Source organism: Grus americana, chromosome 1, assembly GCF_028858705.1.
Source record: "Grus americana isolate bGruAme1 chromosome 1, bGruAme1.mat, whole genome shotgun sequence".
Lineage (NCBI taxonomy): Eukaryota > Metazoa > Chordata > Aves > Gruiformes > Gruidae > Grus > Grus americana.
The window spans coordinates 12,447,166-12,469,013 of NC_072852.1; the positions used below are offsets into that span (position 1 = coordinate 12,447,166).

The 21,848-nt window shown below is 39.8% G+C and overlaps 1 protein-coding gene across 2 annotated transcripts in view; it reads right to left on the reverse strand.

The window, feature by feature from the left end:
* The window catches only part of GNAI1 (G protein subunit alpha i1), a 38,997-nt gene extending 27,335 nt beyond the window's left edge, over window positions 1-11,662 (reverse strand). The window contains exon 1 of one of the 2 annotated variants that reach the window (XM_054828562.1): window positions 11,139-11,662. In XM_054828562.1, coding sequence (XP_054684537.1) covers window positions 11,139-11,256 — 118 coding nt within the window. In that variant the 5' untranslated portion in view covers window positions 11,257-11,662. The remainder of the gene's footprint in view (window positions 1-11,138) is intronic. The other variant, XM_054828552.1, reaches the window with a different exon arrangement.
* Window positions 11,663-21,848: the final 10,186 nt, after the last annotated feature.

Genomic DNA, 21,848 nt, shown 5'->3' on the forward strand with positions numbered 1-21,848 from the left:
GCACTTCATTAATAGCAAACAACGAATCTTCTCTTCAAAATTCAAATAAGATTTAAATTTATTATTTAAAAAATCGAAGTGGTTATCTTCTTTCATGCATAGTAGTATGCTCAGAAACAATCACTACATAATTTGAAATCATGGTATCAAAGAACATTAAAGACCTTCTAGAACATAAATTTGAGAAGATATTGTATATAACCACATATAAGAGAAATGCTGAGTGCTCCAACAGAAAGAACCACCTCCTCCTTTGCTCTTACAATGTTTACCAAGAGTTGCTGTCAACTTCTGCCAACACAGTACAGCGTACCTCAACCAGACCTCCAAATACATATCTAATAAACCTCTAGAAATCCAGAGTACCCTGACATTTTTCTTGACAGTGTGGTTGGCCTTCATGGCCTTTTACTGTTCACTGAGCTAGAAATACAGTGTGCAAAGATGGCAGCTTCAGTGACTGAGATACCAGATAGAACTTCTACTACTAAGCAGACTATCATTAATCAAAGATACTTTACAAAAAAAAAAAAAATCCCCACTGCAACAGAGGCATACTTTATGCAGGTTATTGGAGTGGGGCGGGGAGATACAACAGAAGAACTTGGAATTCACAGCATATTTTCACCTCATGCTCCACTTGCAATTCAGAAGACAACTACTGTTGTATTATCTATAGTTGTGACAGATCCAACTGTCCCTGCTACCTCATGTTACTATGTAACTGTACCAAGAGTTGGAAAAATCATAAAGCAAGGCATGTGCATTCCTGTCAAAATAGGAAAAAGATCTCTCATGTAAATCTCAGCTGATTTTATTCAAAGCTCTACTTGTCATGTAACACCAAGGCATTATTTGCAAATAAGATAAACGGGTACTGTCAAAGTTTGTATCAGGGCAAATGCAGTTATACTACAAGTTAGTCCATTATTGTAAAAGTAGTGCAATAAACTTTAGTTCACATAAATTGTCAGTCTTCATCCACACCTAAACTTAATGCGTTTTATACCTTGTAGCTTGAGGACTAAGATCCAAAAAAATAAGGAGAACAAGGATATTGATAGTTGACCTAAATTCACTAGAAAAAGGTCTCCAACTCCACCAAAAAATTGTAAGGATTTACAAAGTGACACAGACTGAAATGTTAAATGAAAAAGATCTAGCTATCCAGACTGATCTTTTTCAAAAGCAAACATTTTTCAGAACTCTTATTTGTATTTGAACCAGGAAAGAAAATTCATTTGTATACTCAACCATATTCTTTTGTTACATGCATTTTTCCACACAAAGATACCTACAAGCAGAATATTATTTGTGGTTAACAGTACTAAACCAAAAATCTTGCTTTTTTGGTCATTATTGTTTAAATAGACTTTGCATTTAACTGGTCTCAAATTAAACTGAGAAAGCTTTGAAGTATATAAAAATTTCAGCCCATTGAGAGAGGGAGTTGCACCCAACAAGGCAAGAAGCAAGGAGCAAGACAGATACCTACATGAACAGCAGCTTGTTAGGCCCCTAACAAGTATGTTGTCAAAGACTGATCTAATCTAACCCCAAAAGGCCCTATGCTTCAGAACAGCAGACAGAGAAATAACCTAAGCACTCTCTTATCTAGGAATTAAATGACAGCCTTTGCTAGTGAACGCTGAGGCACTAAAGCATATTAGAAGGAATCCCTGTCAATGTCTTTGAGAGCTTTAGAAAGTATATAATGGTTTTGCTAAGAGTTTACAGGATTTATTAAGGATCAGTAACTGAAGCTGCATACAGTTGAGAAATCCATTTTCAAAATGCTTCAAGAAATATTTAATGCATCAAGACAACACTTCAATGAGACTTAGCAGCTTATTTTCAGTCCACCCTCGTACAGTATATCACTGGTAGATTCTGAAATCCATGAGCATTCAAAATAACATTTAATTAAATAAAATCTATAAATACTCAAGATAATTGTCTTGTTTACTCCCAATTTTGTTATTGCAAGACATTTCTCTCCAGTCACAGTTAGTTCTAAAATTGCATTCCAATACTACATTCACACCGTATTCTGTTTCTAATGTTAGTACGCCTTTACCATTTTAACTGGAGATTAAGGTCTCCATTCTCCTCTGTACTGTTTGGACACTTAGCTGGCAGTTATGTTTCTTGTCCACTACCATCTTGCATTCTTCAAAGTGCTAGGTAGAAGATGATTCTTCCTAGTCAAGCCTACAATCTCTAAGTTAGAACAGCATTTTGAAGAATAAGGAAACATACGTCTGAGACTTCCGAGACTTGCAATGAAGATAAACTCCTACCTCCATTTTCTGATCAAGTGCCCTAATCAACATGCTCCTTGAGAAAGACTAGCATTATCTCCTATTACATCAATGAGGTTTTAAAATAAGTGAGTGCTGAACAGAGTTTAACATGTCTACCAAGTGGACCATGCAGATGAACACAATTTCACATTGTTCCTAATCCAATTCTACAGTAAACTGTGACACAGAAGTGCAGAAATTGAAAGAATCCTATTTTGCCCCCATTTTCCCCTGCACCCACTGCTATGCATTTCCAGTACTCCATTTGCATAAGGCATGTATCTGCTCCTCATCATGCTTGTGTTCAGGTCCTCATCAGACCATTAGGAAATACCAGTTAAATCAACCACTCTAGCAGTAAACTAAGTCCAAACAGGACAGCCAATCTGACTATTAAACCAGCACGAGTAGGCAAGAACCTCTTGAGTTTTACTGGAAACTTAAAAAAAAGAAAAAACAAACAGAAATTCAGAATGTCCGTATGGTCATGATAAGTAACAACTCATATTATGAGCCAAACAACTGCAACGGCTTCATCCATGTAAAAAACCAACATACAGTTGTATGGCAAGAAATGTTACTAACTTTGCAAAGAGAAGATGGGATGTAGGTAGCCATTTGATTCCAATGGTATTGTCATTTCAAGAAACAGACCATATTAAATTCTGGAAGATATTAAGAATTATAAACCTGCTTCACAGCTTCAACAGGAATTTTCATTACAGTACATTGATTTCTTCTTTAAAAGCAATCTGTTTAGAGCAATGGTTGTAAAGATTTCCTGTCCATTCTGGTTGCCTAGATACTGTTAAATTTTACTGAAGATCTAACCAGGTACCTTTGCTAAGTATATTACACACTTCAAATGCAATACTACTTTCTAAAAAGCATTTATGACAAAGTAATGCACAGTTTATTTCATAAATTGAAGCACTGTATATTCGAATGGTGTTGATTCCTTTAAATAAGTAACTTTATGAAAAGTATTTTCTAATTTCAATTTATATAGATACATATAATATTTCAGTTTACATGCATCTTTAAATATAAATACATAATGCTCATACAAACACATACATATATGTCAACACCACTACTTGATTAAGTTGATATCTAAACAAACAAGAAAATGTCTTATTCAGAGCTTCAATGACCGTTCATTTACCAAAACCAGGAAAGGAAAGCAATTTATTTGCCTATCATATGTTTAACAACAAATCTCTTATTTAAAGAAATAGTTCTTAAATGTTCTATGTCAATTACCCCATCAGTTGAGATCCTGAAACGATGATATTAAGATAAATTTTAAAATATTACACAGAAATATGGTTTTCAAGGAAGGGGCTGGCCATCAATTAAACCAAAACAAAACCGCCAAATTTGACCTGAACAGATAACATACTTTCAAATCAAGGAATAATGCATATGGGTATCTGTGACACTAGATGATTTTTAGGCCATTTTGCTGGGACAGCATAAACATGATACTTTACCTCCTGTTACATATTCAAGCTACAGATAATTCCAGAGATTTTGAAGCTGGCTCCACAGCTCTGCAAATTCCAGGAGCAAAGCCATGATAATGGCAAACATCTTCCAAATTCCCAACTCTAACACGTCTTACAGCTACACTGTGACAGGGTTATGAGCAGACAGCTGCAAACTTGGATAATTAGTCTATGACATCATACAATTCCTTCATTTCCCACCCTGATTCTCATTAAGAAATCTTGTCTTGTCTGCTCCTACTCAATGGACAAGGAGAACAAAATGTTTAGCATTAAGAAGAGATGAGTTCAAATCTTTTATTGCAAAAGCATACATTCCTTGTACACAAATGTGTCTCACCAAGAGTTTATTTTTGTCTTAATCATCCAATAAATTTCAGTATCTTAATTATCCTTCCGCTCAAAATGTCACTAAATTGAGCCACTTCAAATACTCTGCATTTTTTTTTTTTTAATAGCTCACTCAAAATTTCCTGCTTTCACAAATTCAAAGTTCTGATTTTTCCAACGGCTCTCTATATACCTTACCAACTTAAATACTTCTTTTTTGGATACAGAATCTCTCAGGTGTAGCCAACTAAGTTCCACTTACAGAATAACAAAGCACTAATTTACACAAAGCCTGAGGTAACAGTAGGGACACTGAGTAAACAATGGCAATAAATAGAACAGCTGACCTCGGTAAAGCTGGACAATGACTAAGAGTCAACCTCAGAATAGCAAGTTTTCATCAATACAGGTTCTCCTATATATATCTTGGAAAAAAACCTTTTAATAGCTAATTATCAAGTCAGTTCAGATTTTTATTTCAGCGTTTCCATGGCAGAAAAACTTCACACTTAACAGAACATCTTAAATATCTCTTTCCTACTTCCAGTTTTCTACCTTGACATTTGCCAGATAGCATATTACAGGAAACACTGCAGACATCCATCAAGCTCAGCAGCAAAACTGAGTTCAGAATTTCATGCCCTCTGAAGCTGAACTCATGGCTTGGTTTCAAAATATTTAGCCAGATTTTAGGATGTGCCAACTACTCAATTCTTCCTTCTCAGAGTGACCAAAACAACTAAACGGTAAAATGTGGCAGCAAAGGAACAATACACTTTGGCAATACGATTATATAAATCGGCACAGCCTAACTCTTTATAGCACAAAGCCTGAGTTCAAGTTGTGCCAACACAACTATGAGAGCAGCTGTAAACTTCAGTTCTGAATTGAGTCAGAAATAACGTCACAAAAGGAGGTTAGCTTAAATATATGATCATTTCAGTAATATAATCTATAGGACAGAAATAAATTGTCATATCAGCATAACGATAATACAATAAACCGTGCTGCTAGAAAAAGTAGGAAGAAACTAGTTAAGTCAGTGTATAACAGAACTTATGTGTAGTCTTGAGGCATCACTGATGCTGGGAGGCAACTGCTTACCAAAAAGTACCTTACCAGAGCTCCAATTCGGGGGGGGAGGGGAGAGGCCTTACATTGTTTTTAAAAGACAACTTGAAGGAAAATAATTTTTTAAGCTTAAAAATGTTTTCTAACTCTTAAAATAAAATATAAAAAAAGCCTTAAAGCCTAACGCAAAAGATAAGTTAAAGTCATTCTTATGTATCTACACTTTTTAATCAAGAGACAAAAAAGCAAAGTTGCCATTACTGGTATCATGACATAGTACAAAACGTACAGTTTCTCTTCAGCCCTTCCTAAAACACAGGATCACAGAATGGTTTGGGTTGGAAGGGACCTCAAAGACCATCTAGTTCCAACCCCCCTGCCATGGGCAGGGACACCCTCCACCAGACCAGGTTGCCCAAAGCCCCATCCAACGTGGCCTTGAACACTTCCAGGGAGGGGGCATCCACAGCTTCTCTGGGCAACCTGTTCCAGTGCCTCACCACCCTCATAGTGAAGAATTTCTTCCTAATATCTAATCTAAATCTACCCTCTTTTAGTTTCAAGCCATTACCCCATGTCCTATCACTACATATGTGTTGAAGTAAATTTTTTCCTAAGAATGTTAAAAAATTAAAATCATGATACAATCATAACTGATGATTTTATAAACAAACTTCCAAAATTAAGATTTAAGATAATAATGCAACAGATGAGCCAAAATCACTGAAAATAATTTGTATTGTAGTGAAGAAGTCTATATACAGATTGAAGACCAATATTATGATGTTGTAAATTATTACACAAACATTCAAACAGAAAGAAACAAGCATAAAATCCCAAACTGCAATTATACAAACACAACCATAACTGAATGGCTTTTATGTACATCTATGAGCCTCCTTTCACAAAAGGGGGATTATTACACTATGGGAATCGAGTAATTTTGACTTTGTTCTTTCAAATTGTTACATTTAGTACAAAGGCTTGAGGATTTGACTTCACTACAGATATAAAAATCCACATAAATAACACCCTGATTGCCAGAGTCCAACTGTACCATATTGAAATGCAAGAGGGCTCCTAGTTCAGAACTCCTACTAAGTCTCAGTACAGAGGCAGAAAGTCAAGGGGGGGGGGGGGGGGGCAGGGAAGGCCAATAGGCAAGAACAAGAAAACAAACCAAAAAACCCAAACCCGCACATCAAACACTTAGGTATCAGAAAACAGCTTTTAAATAAGAGGTGAACTTTGTAAATATCTATAGATTGTTGTCTCTGAAGGTGAGACAGGAAATATTTTGTCAGAAATGTTTTAAACTAGGCTGGCATAACTTACAAAGATGAGGTCAACATCTCTGAAATGTGCAATACTTGTTTGTGAGAATAAGGCTTTTTTGAGAGCTCCCATAAGTTCAGATTTCTAAAGTCTTGTGTTGAGAAGGAGAATACTCTGGAGGAAAGGCAAGAAAAGTAATGGTACAAATATATTTATTTTTTTTTTAGTCCAATGTGCAGTCAGGTCTGAGGGAAGGCAGATATTGCCAAGGACTGCGAGGATCATGCTGTTGAAAAGATGAGTATGCAGTAGGAGTCAGTTGACTGAGCAGACAGAAGAATACAGGTCTGTAACAAAAGAAAAGCAGCCAGAAAAAGATGCCTGAGAGAAGATTTTGAAGAACAACTCAATAGAATTGTTCCAGTTACTGCCTTAAGGAACAGTAAGAACCACAATGAAAAAGATTAAGAGCAGTTCTGTCTTAAGTTAAAAAACAGGTATCTTTAAGAACGCAACATGTCAATGTTCCGGTACGAATCACAAGGACCTATTCAGGAATGGAAAAGTGGCTCTGTTGGTCATGAGTATAAAGGCATCCATTGAACTTAAATCTGCAAACGTGATTATGCAGAAAGAAGACATACAATTCCAGTTGTCAAATATATTGTCTGTGACCTCCTAGATCCCAGGATTCACTACTAAATAATGTTTAAGACACATCTATTGCCTTTTTCATTCAAGCTACTAAGAACCTGAACACTGAATTTGCTATATTAGGTGAAGAATGTGATAATCCACAAGACAAAGCGTTAATCCTATAAATTCATGCTGCCAGTTTGAATGTATTCATAGTACCTGATGAGTTAACCCCATACCAGAAGGCTCTCTACTAAACGAGGTACTGCCTGTTCTCCTGCACTTGGCATAAATTCAGTCTTATGTGCTTTAGCTAATTCAACAGAAATGTACTTGCAAATCCACACCTGATCTGGATCACATGTATATTAATGCAGCACACAGATCAGTCACACAGAACCACCATCTCCCAATATGAGTAGAATTACATTCATTTTGTAAGCATCCCTGGAATTTTTATTTGTTGAACACTGAAAGTTAAGATGAGGAACCATGGAACACGAAAAACAACTTGGGTCTACTGCTTTCTCTACTTGGAAACCAGCTCAAATATATAGTGCTTTTCAGAAGTCTTGCTCACACTAAGTATATGAGCTTAACTATAAGAAACAACAACAAAAAAAACCCAATAAAACAAATTATTACTTCAAACAATTAGGAAACATGTTTAGGAACTATCAACTTGACACAAAATATTAAAGGGCTTAAGGAAAAATACTTTTGTATGTTAATTTTTTAGTGTCGGACAATGTACTAGACTGCACATATTTTTTGTTGAGTTCCCATGAAATGTTAAGTATTTCCTTGTCACACATTGATTGAAAAAAAATTTAAATGAAAGAAGCTAATTTCTTTAATGATTTGAAAAAATAAAAGCACCAAATTTCATGTATAAACAAGCATTTCCCATCTGGCTTACAAACTATATGCTCAAATTCAGCTTACTTCTAATAATGAGGATGGCTCTCAGAAAACTTCCAGAAAAGGTTTTCCTGCTGTTGGGATAGCACATTGAAGTGCATAGACTGCAAGGTTAAAATATTGTTATACATGGATAATGTTCAGAATCCAGTATTTTTATTCCAAGACCCGATGCATGACCTGCACTCAAATTTGTACAAAATGATGCACCAATTTACAGACATGACAAGAGAAGTTAGATAATCCAGGCCAATAGTATTTTGCACAGCTTAAATATGTCTGCTTCCTCCTAGAGACGGGAAAACAAAATATAAATCTAACCTGGATCAGTGATATTGTTGACAAAGTCATGGTTTAGGTACAGCAATGTCACATCTATCTCTTAATTAAATCACTGCAATTTCCTTGTTTCAGAAAAACCTTCAGAAAAGCATATAATGGAATAAATTAAATTTAAAGGCTAGAAATAGACTGATTTTATAAGTACATCTTTCCTCTGTGAAGCCTTCTAGCTCAAGTATCAGTAGGATTCTCTAATCACCACACAAAAACATAGTTTTTATAGATGCTATAATAAATCTGTCTTATTGGGTCAACAGGTATACAGCTACATGCTCCTTTTCTACATAAGCAAGGTATTTTAAATGCCTCTCACACACTGTATTTTCCTGGCAGCAGACCACAATTTGTACTTTTCCTTTTATTTCAGTATCTTTTTAACAGAACAAGCCTATAAATAGATGTAGGAGTACAACTGAGTAGATGATAAAATATGACATACTGGCTGAACAAGCAATTGGGAAAGTGAGCAGTGAGAAGAAAGTGACTCTAGTGGAAGTAACTTTAAATAGTTTTGCCATCAAATAAAGCATTCACATAACATTTAAGACATCTGACACAGTCGCAAGGAAAAGTAACAAAAATTTTCATTCCAAGACCTGTGAAATACACAAATGCATCCATGGGTGTATATACAAAACCTCATTCTGAATTCAGTAAACATTTATGTAATTTTTGTTTCAATAATGATGCAAACACCAGTCCTAAAAGAAGCTAGTCTGCTAGTTTTCACACCTTTTTAATAGGGGAGGGAAAAATACTGAATCAACTGAGCTACAACTTAGGACACTATGAGAAAACATATACATTTAGGCATTTCCATATACTAAGTTTTCATGATATTCCAGCAGAAAAACATACTTTCCTCAAAAGCTTTTCTGTATCAGAAACACAGAATTTAGAAAATTTAAAGATAAAAGCTTACAACCTAGGTCTTTATACATAAGAGCCTTAAACAACTGAAAATAGCAACAAAAATAATTCTCAAGTTTAAAGCATGTTTCTATAGATATGGACTTTATCCATATCAACAGAATATGATGAAAGATATGAAGACAACTACCAAACTACATATACTAAAAGTTCCATACAGAACAGCAAAATACTGAAAAATCATTTAAAATGCCTTGCCAGAAGACAAATAAAGCACTATTTCGCCACCTTTGAAAGAGACTAACATCTGCAATATTGCTACTGATCACATACAGGATAACCTTTCCATGCAACCATCTGAGGATTCCAAAGGCATACAGGACTAGGCACAGTAACTACCAAAAGCCTAACAGTTTCTGGAAAATAAAACAAAAAGCAAAGCTTTAATTGTTTCCCTCACAAACGAACTTTTAAATCTATAAAGACATTTTAGGGCATTTGCTCTTCCCATGCTGGGTTTGTTTCATCTCTTCATCTACACATGAAAGCACATCAGTTTCCCGTACCTTTCTGCAGATATTTTAGAATTTAGCAACAGAAAGAAGTTATTTAAGAGGTCTACTACTACGTTTGTAGTGAATAGAGCACCGAGCAATCTAGCAAAATCAATGTCGAGGGGAGTGAGAAATTGGGCAATTGTTTAAAAAGTTTGCCTGAAACTGTAGCTCTGAGAGGGGAAGGGCAGCACGAGGAAAGCTGCAACTCAACAGTTTTTTAACTTCGGATCTGGTCTGGTTTAGCTATACAGCATATACTGCAAAACTTCCTACAACATTAACACAATGCAAATCTTGCAGCACTCAGCTGTCCACACGTCGTACACTAGTTTTAGTCCTGCACAAAGGTATTTCTAATTAAGACCCTTGCTTCCTTTTTTCTTGTATAGTAATTTTTAAGAATAATCTTATTTTACTTATCTTTACACACAAATATATAACTTAAAATATACAAAAAAAGCTAGCTTCAAGTACTTGTGAGCAAAAGTCAAGAACACATGATAGCGTATTATGTGAGTCACTACATTATACATTTAGAACCCCCATCGAGGTTGCACTTCACATTGTAAGATTTCAGCAACATAAGCAACTTCCACAAAAATAAAACAATAAAAAAAGTTAAATGGTGCTTTGCCTTCTGTTCCTTTGATGCTTTCTGCATTATTCTTATAGCAATAGTTTAGGAGATGTTCCAATCTACAAGAAACATTAAGAGCAAACACTCTCCAACCTAAAATTTCCTTCCTCTGAGCAGAGGTAAACAGAATCCACGTCAAAAGTTTGAGATGTTATCCCCTTCGAATGCAAGTTAGGACCCGCTCTAAACAAGGGCCCCGGGACAAACTACGCCGTGCCCTTTCCCCAGAACTGCCCTGCTTCTAACCCCGAAACAAGCCGAGGCGCCCACCTGCGTTAAGGGAATACTGTGCCTCCCCGTACCCCGAAAACTTTTGTGGGGCCATGAGCACACACCCCAGGTTATCCGAGGAAGGCATCCCACCGCCCAACCCGCCCTCCAAGCCCGAGAAGCGGAGCCCTCTCTGCCCAGCCAGCCTCGGGTGCCCGATGAGCTGCGAGCTGGCTCGGCGGGCACCTGCCCCGCCCTCGCCTACACGGGGCCCTTACCACAGCGCTGGGAGGCAAGGGGACCCTTACCTCAGGGAAGCGGGGAGGGGGTTACTTCAGGGGGGCCCTTACCTCAGGGAAGCGGGGAGGGGGTTACTTCAGGGGGGCCCTTACCTCAGGGAAGCGGGGCGGGGGGTTACTTCAGGGGGGGGCTTACCTCAGGGACTGGGCGGGGCGGGTTACTTCGGGGGGGCCCTTACCTAAGAGGAGCAGCTTGACCTCTCTGGCCGCCTTCTCGCCATCCTCCCGCAGGTTCCTGTCGATCATCTTGCTCCTCTCCACCGCTGCCTTGTCCTCGGCGCTCAGCGTGCAGCCCATTTTGGGAAGGGGGCTGTTGTACTTCGCCGGGAGAAGAGAAGCAAGGGAGCGGCGGGGTTTCGCGCCCGGGGCCGCCGGAGAGGCGCTGAGGAGGGAGGGGGAGCGAGTGCCTCCCCGCTCTCTTTCTCCTTCCCCCCCTCCCTCACCTGAAACGCAACGGCGGCGTAGGCACCACACGCCGAGTTTACCTCACACGCAAGCAAGCGGGGAGGAAGAAAACGGGAGGGAGGGGGTGTCTGGAGGGAGACTTGCCTGAAGCCGTCCCCAGGGGAGCGCCAAGAGGGAGAAGGCAGAGCACTGCCGACAGAGAGCACGCACCGGTAGCCACTGCCGCCGGCCGAGAGGCTATCTCTCCCGCCGCCGCAGCCCTCGCGCTCCCGCGACCCCGCCCCCGCCCCTCCGGAGGCGCTCGGTTGCGCGCACCGCCCATACGGCGGGGGGAGAGGGGGCGAGCGCGGGCGAGCGCGTGCACGGCGGGAAGGGTGGGGCGACTGCGCGTGCGCACGGCACCAGCGGGCCGTTGATTGGGGGGGAAACACGACGGCAACGGGGGCGTAACGGAACCGAATCGTGAAAGGGGTGAAAAACGGGCGCGGGGGGAAGGGAGGAGGCAGCTTCTCTCCGCTCCGTCTGTGTGACGCCATCGCGCGCGAGCCCCGGACACCTGCCGGTGGCGCGGGGGAAACCGTTAAGGGTTCGAATTTAAACGGTTGTGGCGGGAGGCTGTGTCCCTCGGTGGGGCGGGGGAGCCCCGGCCGGGCAGGGCCTTCCCAACGCCCGCAGGGGCGGGCCTAGAGGCGGAGGTCGCCTGAGGCGTGGCGGGCAGCGGGAGGAGGCCGCTTTCCTCAGCCGCGGCCCCGCTTGGGGGTCTTCTCGGTCGCCGCCGGCTACCGGCGTCCCCGCCTGCCTTGTGCTCCCTTCCCACGGCTGCGCTGCCGAGGTCGGTCAGAGGGCCTCGGGGTCCAGCCCCCGCCGGCGCTGGGTGCCTGCGGCCTGCAGGGCCATCGTCCCCCCCGGGGGGCCAGGCCGGGAGGGCCCTGGGGAGCAGCGGGGCTTTCCACTCTCGAGGCTCGCCGTTTGCCAGCGTTTTCCTCCCACCAAAGGAAAGCCAAACGAAACGGCCCTACCCCACGGCTTGAAACTACTCAGTCAACTTTCTCTTCGGGTGCTTGGTGTACTTTCTGAGCTCACGTGTAGTCTGCATATCCACATCCCATCTATGGGTTGTTTTGTTGCTTGTTTTGTTCTTTAATATAAAATCTCTAAGAAAACTACATGCAGTGTCTCCAACTGTTTCCCCCCCATGCACGTGTTGAGCTGTTTGGCTTGCAAAAGAAAGATCCTATTACCTTATAATAGGATCACAGGAAAATCAGATCAGCTGGTTCAACCTCCCACTCAGAGCGGGATCAGCTGAGCTTCTGTGTGACTTTGTATCCACCCCTTCCCCCCCAAACTTGTGAGCAGTCAGTCTGAAACAACATAGATTTCACAGAACTTCTTAGATAACGCAGCCTGCACATGAGATAAAACTTTGTGAATCTCAAGAAACTTTTCAGTCAAAACACCTCATAAGACATGAGAGTCTACAAGGCAAATCTGTTAAATTAAGGTTCATCTTCTCCAGTGAGTCCTTAGGATTTTTTTTCTATATACGATCTTAAGAATTTCTGCCCCCAGTATGAGCTCGAAAAGAGCAGCTTTACAGTACAGCAGGTGTTTTAGCATTAGAGTACAAAGTCGGACTCAGCTATTACTATACTTGAAAAATGAAATTCTTTTTCCTGTAATACTTAATCTTGATGGGAAAGTGTATCAGCTGTTCAATTTTTATTGGATGTGTTAGATTTTCTTCTTTACAGGGGTCTGAATGCTGATGCTGAATAAACCATAAGCAATGATGTAAAATGGAGTAGATAAAGCTCAGTTAAACTGTGACTTAAATAATTTTAACATTTTCTGGTTGATAAGCGCACACTCGATCCTAGCAAAGTATGGTATAAAATCCTTTCTTAAAGAAACCCCAAACAACATTAACTCTTAAGAGTTCAAAAGACCTCTGAGAGACATTTTATTTGGTGTTCTTCATTGTGCCACCACTATGGAGAACGGCTGGGCAGCTGAGAGGTGTGACTGGCTTCTCTGCCACCAGCCACTTGCCCTCCTGAGTGGTCCTTGTACGCAGTCCTTTTTGTGTTCTCTTGTGCAGATTTCCACACTGGTACCATGGGGTAAGAGTTTTTACAAAACAGTTCAGCTCACATGTGGGATCCTCGTCTTACTTTAGGGTTCCTGGTGTCTCCTGTGACAAAGTGGCAGAGGCAGTGATGTATACTGCTGCTCAGGAAAGAATGGAGTGAGGGGAGAGGAAAATTAATCAGTTTAGCTGTAGTTTTCTGGTTTGGAAATAAAGGATAAAGAATGATTTCTGAGATAAACGACATGTGGTTTGGATATTGGCAAGTGAAAGTGTGCAGATTAAGGGATAAGAAAGTAGTAAGCAGAGATTATGGTAGGTGGAAATATGTGATAATGAGAGAGGTAGATGTTATAAGGATGGAGATACTACAACTAGGACACCCCAACTTTGCATGGATTTTGTTTCATTTATTCGTGTCTTTTTATACTTTTGACTAAGAGTGTCTGCTACAGTTCTGTCTCTGCCTTTCTTGCCCTTTTAACACTGTCACTACACCCATAGGTAGAAAGGGTGAAATAGTCCCAAGTCCCTTTTCTTTGTATCACCCTTGTAGCAGGAAAACAGGACTGTATAGTATCTCCTTTTTTACACACTTAGCTAGTCTTAAATATAAACAGATTTAATTCTGGGTTTAGTCCTATTTTTCTTAAAAACACTTTATTTCATAATTAGGAACTGTTCTACTACCTTTTCCCTATTGCAATCTTATGGATAAGGTATAACTTTTTGTGCGTGGACAGCATTACCAAAAACAAGTCTACTCCTGAATATCTGCTTGCATGTTTTCTCTGATGTATATGTTACTTGTGTTGAAAATTGCAGACAATTTGTATTGATTTTTAATTTTACAGGAGCAGAAGAAATACTCATTACAGGTTACATGTGATTCACCCATATTAATTCCTTATACAGTCTCCTTTGAAATAATAAAAGGTCTTTCCAGCTGTGTTCACCAAGGTCAGTTGTTTAGTTCTACTTATGGAAAAATGACCCAGATGATAACTTATTATATTCTAGAGTTACTTGGCATCAATAGAAGCTCTTAGGATTATGGAGTAATGCATACTCTTTTTACAGTGCTCAAGAAGGCTGAAGAATGATTGTGCTAACTATTGTGGCCAAGAAGCTCCCAATATTCAGAACAAGGTTTTTCAGCTTTACGTCAAATAATGTCTTACATGATGTGAAGCTGTAAAGCGGTGGAGGCCTGAATCTATATCTGGAGCTAGTATAGATCTGCAGTTGGTGGCAGAGGTTCACTTCTGGTGTCTTAAAGTATTTTCTTATCATCCGAAATAGTTTATTGTGTAGTAAAAGAAACTGGCGTTAAATAGTTAAATGTAGTCTGTATTTGGGTAGTACACCGTCTATCAGTTTTATTCCAAAATGTCAGGAATGTGTTTGCTGTAACGCATTAACCAGAGTTGCCTCACAGCAGTATGGTTATATGAGATAGTGCATTTCATCCCTATAGTTAGAATTACACAGCTTTTTCCTTCATCTGACAAGTTGGAAAATTACTCAGAAGATGTCTGTGTGTTTTGCGGCTTTGTTCCTGAGAGAGGATTATTTCAAGAGATTTTGTTGTTTTGCTTGCTTTAACAACAAATAGCTGTTGTTTGATATGACCTCCTTTTAAGTCCTCATCACCTGCTCTTGGGCTCATTTTTGTGTGAGATTAGCTGCTTAATAGCATGGGCTTAATAGATAGAATTTTTGGTGTTTGGTATGGAATATACAGTGTTTTGTGGGGATAATGATCAGCCTTCAGCCTTCTATTTTTCTGTTTTTCAGATTTTAATTTAAATCGTCTGATTCAGCCACCTTATTTGCTCTCATCTTTAACCAGACACAGTACACAACATCATATACAAGAAATTGAATACAATTGTTATGAAAGAAATAGAGGAAAGTGGGCAAGAATTTGAATTTCTATCTTTAGAAAAGTGAATAGACTGAGGTAAAATACTTTCTGAATAAAGCATGTAACTATATGCATAATTATAACTCAATGCCTAAAGTAAAATAAAATTATAGATAATTTATTTAATTTCTTTGTGTCCTAAGAAAACAAAATGTTCCCAAGATTCAGTGCAAGGTATCTTCTTCCATACTGCTGCTTCACTTCTAAAGTGTGTATTTTCCACTTTTGCCTTTAGCCAGATTCTTGACTTTTTTACAGTTCTAGTAACCCTTTTTTTTTTCCAGATTAACTAGGGACCTCTGATGTGATGCTGTGGTCCCATGTGGCACCATATCTAAATCATTACCAACAGTAAGAAGCCGTATTGCACTACTGGAAATTTAAACAGAAGAACAAACGGTAAAACACATCGAGGGTAGTTAGCAAATACAGATCCACTGTATGAATTAAATGTCAAATGCCTCTCTGCCCAATTGCTGAGTCTCCTGGCAAAACACATGCAGTCCACCTTCAGGGATCTCTGGATTACACAGTATGCATACACAAAGCTGATTCTCCTCCCACGTTAGTGTGATTAATTAATAGGTAGTGGATACATGAGATGTTAATTAGCTATGTTAATGTCCCTGTTCAGCAATGTCACTAATAACAGGGCAGACTTCAGATGTCACATGCAACATCTCTGTGAAGGACCTTTCTGACTGAGATTTTGTATGTTTAATTCAAAACAAAATTTTTCTTGGAACCACAAAACAAGTTCAGTTTTAAAATTTCCTAAGGCTGTAGCTGAACAATACTGAATTGATTAAGCTGTAACTGGGTAGCATACTGACACCAGCAGTGCTTGTTAACATGGATGTAAGTAATTATTGTCGGTGCCTTGGGAGATTCCAAGGAAATTCCAAGGTGTATATTGTGCGAGGATGGTGCTGTTGGGAGGGAGAGGAAGACGTATGCCATGTAGGCCAGTGAGTGCCATGTATGACCTAGTACTCACTGCTGCCCTGAAATGCACAGTGAGCATGCTGTTGATTTTAATGAAGGCAATGCTAATTACACTAATGGAGGAGGAGAATCAGCTTTGTGTATGCACACAGTATAATCCAGAGGTCCTTGAAGGTGGACTGCATGTATTTTGCTAGAAGGCTCAGCAATGGGACAGAGGGGACTTTGACATTTAATTCATATTACGTTAACCTTTCCAAAAGATCAGGTTTCCAACAAGTTATGCTAGTCTGTAAGTTGATTTCAGTGTTCAAAACACTATAGATAAGTCATCTGCTAGCATATAGAATCATAGAATCATTTTAGTAGTAAAAGGCCTTTAAGATCATCAAGTCCAGCCGTTAACCTGTCACTGCCAAGTCCACCACTAAACCATGTCCCTAAGCACCACATATCACCTCTTTTAAATCTCTCCAGGGATGGTGACTCAACCACTTCCCTGGGCAGCCTGTTCCAGTGATTGACAACCCTTTCAGTGAAGAAATTTTCCCCAACATCCAATCTAAACCTCCCCTGGAGCAACCTGAGGCCATTTCCTCTCATCCTATCACTTGTTACTTGGGAGGGGAGATCAACCCCCACCTGGCTACAACCTCCTTTCAGGGAGTTGTAGAGAGCAATAAGGTCTCCCCTCAGCCTCCTTTTCTCCAGGCTAAACCACCCCAGTTCCCTCAGCCGCTCCCCATAAGACTTGTGCTCCAGACCCTTCACCAGCTTCGTTGCCCTTCTCTGGACACACTCCAGCACCTCAATGTCTGTCTTGTAGTGAGGGGCCCAAAACTGAACACAGCACTCGAGGTGCGGCCTCACCAGTCCTGAGTACAGGGGGACAATCACCTCCCTAGTCCTGCCGGCTACACTAGGTCTGATACAAGCCAGGATGGTGTTGGCCTTCTTGGACACCTGGGCACACTGCTGGCTCATATTCAGCCAGCTGTTGATCAACACCCCCAGGTCCTTTCCCATCGGGCAGCTTTCCAGCCACTCTTCCCCAAGCCTGTAGTGTTGCCTGGGGCTGTTGTGACTCAAGTGCAGGACCCGGCACTGAGCCTTGTTGAACCTCATACAGTTGGTCTTGGCCCATGGATCCAGCCTGTCCAGATCCCTCTGTAGAGCCTTCCTACCCTCAAGCAGATCAACACTCCTGCCCAACTTGGTGTCATCTGCAAACTTACTGAGGGTGCACTCGATCCCCTTGTCCAGATCATTGATAAAGATATTAAAGAGAACTGACCTCAATACTGAGCCCTGGGGAACACCACTTGTGACCGGCCGCCAGCTGGATTTAACTCCATTCACCACAGCTCTTTGGGCCTGGCCATCCAGCCAGTTTTTTACCCAGCGAAGAGCACGCCCATCCAAGCCATGAGCAGACAGTCTCTCCAGGTGAATGCTGTGGGAAATGGTGTCAAAGGTTTTACTGAAGTCTAGGTAGACAACATCCACAGATAAAGCTATCCATATGACAGAGCCAGGAGTAAATGTTCAGCAAGGCAGATTTTTTTTTTTTTGCGCAGTCTGCATGTTTTTGAAAGATTATCTTGTTGGATTTAATTCAGAATAGTTATGGCAAAAGAAGCTACGTATTCTACTGTTTGTTCTAACCTTGAGCTGCAAATGAACTAAGCATAGTATGGGCTTCATAGTATAAATAAAAATAAATAAAAAAAAGAACAACTTATTGAAAAATTGAGCATATTATTGCAGGAATGTTCCATTTATCTCTCACATAAGCACAAAGTAACTATAAGAAAATGTAACAACTTTTTGACTGTCTTATCTAGTGTCTTCACATATACTCTGAAAGACAGCTCTTATGAGCAGGTAGCTTGAATAGTCTGTTTTACTGCATTTGAAAATTGCATATGAACATTATTTATTCTGATAAATAGATTCTATAATGTATTAACAGAAGGTTTTAGTTCCTAGTTAGAAATATACTACAGATCCAGCAACCATTTTAGTGACAGACCATATCAACAAACCAAAGAATAGGACTGATTACTTGTGGAGATTCAGAGATTTTTTCAATAATTGCAAATTTAAAATAAATTGCAGGTAAAGTCTGTTGATTTAATGGAGTAGATTATGACCACGTTATCCCATAAATATAATTTTTTTTCTTGCAAATGAAAGGTACATGACATTTAGATTTAAATGAAAAATAATTTTTTAATAAGTGATCCTTTTTATTTTTGCAGACGTTTACGTGTGGGTTATGGCAGTAGTCTTTCCATTTTGGAATGCTGCATAACTAAAAGTGAATACCAAGTAAAATAATAGGTATCAAAGCGGGTTTGTCCTTCTCTTCCCCAGGCATGATGACATACAGCCTACTGCTAGACCTTGGGATTCTGTTGCTATGACTGTATAGTATTCTCTTGATTAGAAGAGATGGAGAAGGAACAAAGTCATGAAACTGCCGATCTCCTTTCAGTGACCATTACAGAGCAGCAGCATCAAGCAGGTCTGGAGAAAGGCCTTTGCCATGGTTTTATGTTTACATGTATGCTGAATCTTCAGAATGTTCCTGTTCATTCTCAGTCATACAAGGTCTCAGATTCAATCCAGAGTTATGCTTAGAAGGGTGCTTGCTTGCTTACTCTTAGCTTTCAACTCTGCTGCTTCTGAAGAAGGGCTTGTGTGCCCTAAAGCTTGTTCTAGCTGCCCCAGTGGATCTAAATAAAAGATATTACCTCTACCAAAAAGAAAAAAAAAAGTAGTTTTAAGCAGTTTATTAGTAGCAACAAAGTTCATGGTTCAAATCCTGGCTATACTGAAGCCAATGGAAATGTTATTGTTACTATTAATTTACCGTTATTGTACTTCAGTACAGCCAGAATTTCTCTTTTGGAACTGCTCAAGTGCTTCAAGTTATATATGTGTTTAAGTGCATTCCTGATCCACAGCCAGGCTACTCAACATCTTTCAAAAATACGTCTTATGTAGTTAGGCAGATTATGCTGACAGTTACTGTGTTGCAAAACCATTGTTTTAACTGGGTAAACAAAGAAAGTCATTATAACTTTTTGTCTAAAATTTGATCCTAAACAATTTGGGGGAGGAAAAGGTTTAGGCCTTGAAATCGTAACGTCTAAGTTAATTTCCATCCCCATTCAAAATTTTGTGTTTCTGTGGAATGAGTGTTTTTCTCATTTAAGTTTCTCCTTCAATTGCCTAAAAAAAAAAGCAGAACACTTCCTGTCATCACAGAGATGCAGATAAATATTCAGGATATTCTCTAATGTGGTGGCAAGATGGGTTGTGTTCTGTTGATTTATATGAAATGAATAATTACTCCAAGCAAAGCAGATATTAGCCTCATTACAGGAAATAGTGGTTTCTAATGCTTCTTCCTTCATCTTCCGAACAAGAACAAGTAAACCCAGCCTGTAGTTGGTTATATTTCAGTGCTCCTTTGTTTGCCTTGGCGTTTGCTTCACTTTTTATATAAATTAGTCCAAGTCGCCTGGGTAATGTTATTCATTCTATTGTTTGTTTACATGTTCAATGTCCTTAAAGCTTGTAGTAATAATGGGCTGCTGCTTTTTTCCAAATAGACTAGTTTGCTTCTCAGTATCTGTGCAGAATACAGAAAATCAATGGTTGCAAAGTTATTAATTTTTAATTTTCATTGTGAATTGAATACCATTATGGTGTTTAGCTGAATAATACATTAAGTCTAATGGCGCCTGGTGTTATAAATTACATTTTGAATATAATCTTCCCTTTGAAAGCTGAGAAGTTTTGCCTTGGAGCATTCTGTTGATCTGTTTAAATCTTAAAAAAAAAATTTAAAAAATCGCATGCATCAGAGGAGGATTCTGACAGAAGATTTTATTTTCTTGAATAAAGTTTGTAGAATCAATTGTGTTAACAGAATAAAATCAAGTGACACAAACAATGGTTTTTATGAAAATGCAATGTTGAAACAGGCATAAAATCTATTTGTAAAATAACAAGAAAATATTTTCAGTAATATTTTGTCTTTAAAATGTTGTGGTTAGCAATAGAAATAATATATATTAGCTAAATACTGTCAACAGTATTAACACCAAATCCTAGATCCACTGTAATGAAAGAAGAACACTGTCATCGATATCTGTTAAGACTTGGTTGTAACTTTGGATTCCACAGTGCTGAAGAAAACGGTAAAAGAATCTAGAAATAAAAACCTTGCTTAACAAAATAATTTCTTCTCCTCTCCAGTATGCAAAAATAATTCTTCCTTATCTGTCACAAGATCACCTGATTGAATAATCTGGCAAGCTGTTCTACGCAGTTTATTCCGTCATGTTGAGTTTTGGGTAGTGTATCTAGGCTTTATTCCCAAGAAAGCAGATGCTGTTCTCAGCTTCTCTCATGAGAGGCATTTGGAAGATCCAGATACTTCCCTAACTGAAGCAGAACTATAAAACTGAGTTGTGAGCCTTCACTGCAAGAATTTGAGGAACCCAGATTAAGAAAACTTTGTATTCATAAAACTGTCCAAGGGAACAAAAACAGGAAATGTTTTTAGATGAGAAAGAGCTATTAGGAATTTAAACAGGAAAGGCTGAGTACTGTTTGTTACTGCAGAATGCCATTGCTGTGTGCGGAGTGACCATTGCCCTAATGACTAGAGCTTTAACAGAAGCTCGGTCCCAGGTCAGGCAGTCCCGGTCAGCAGTGCAAAGTGGTCCACAAGGTACTTTGCTGGTTAAAAAAAGCTGAAAATGGAATTAGAGACAAGGGATTCAGGAGTCAAACTCTGCCCTAAATTAATAGGACCAAGTTACAAACAAGAATTATGATCAGAAATAGATCTAGGGCACTCTAAAGAAAGCCAAGTATTACAGCTCGTGTGATAGAGTCAGAGCCAAGTCAGATAGGAGTCAGAGCCAAGCTGTGAAGTCCAGAGGAGCAGTGAGCCCCAGCAGTAACACCGGACAGAGACAGTGACCAGGGGCTGATCACCAGTGGAGGTACAAGCAGGTACGGTCTGGCACACACAACGGGCCAGCATCTGCAGGGCAGGAAGCCTTGAAAAAAAGGAAGATGTGGCAATGGTTTAAATGCCGGCATGATAATGTGCTTTATGGTGTGACTAAAGAGCTGCACTTCCCATGGGTGTGGCGAGGCAGGTAGACTATGGACAGGCACCATGAGCTCCATGGGCTTGCAGAGCTCACTCCCTGCTCACCAAACTTGTCAGTAGAGAAACCACAATGCTTATCAGCTCCTTTGCTGATGGATAAGAATTACTATGTCAATGAATAGCTGCAGTTCACAAGTTTCCACTTCCTGAGGCTCACAGCAGTCCCCTGTCTCCCATGGCGGGGCTGGGCTGGAGCCTGAGGCTCTGGTTTCAGAGCAGACCCACCAGCAATGGGCAGTTTCCCCCAGATTTATGTCTTAGCCTGAAACCCGATAGGTGGAGAGAAAAAAGGTTTGGAATCCACAAACTGCATTTTTACAAAAACA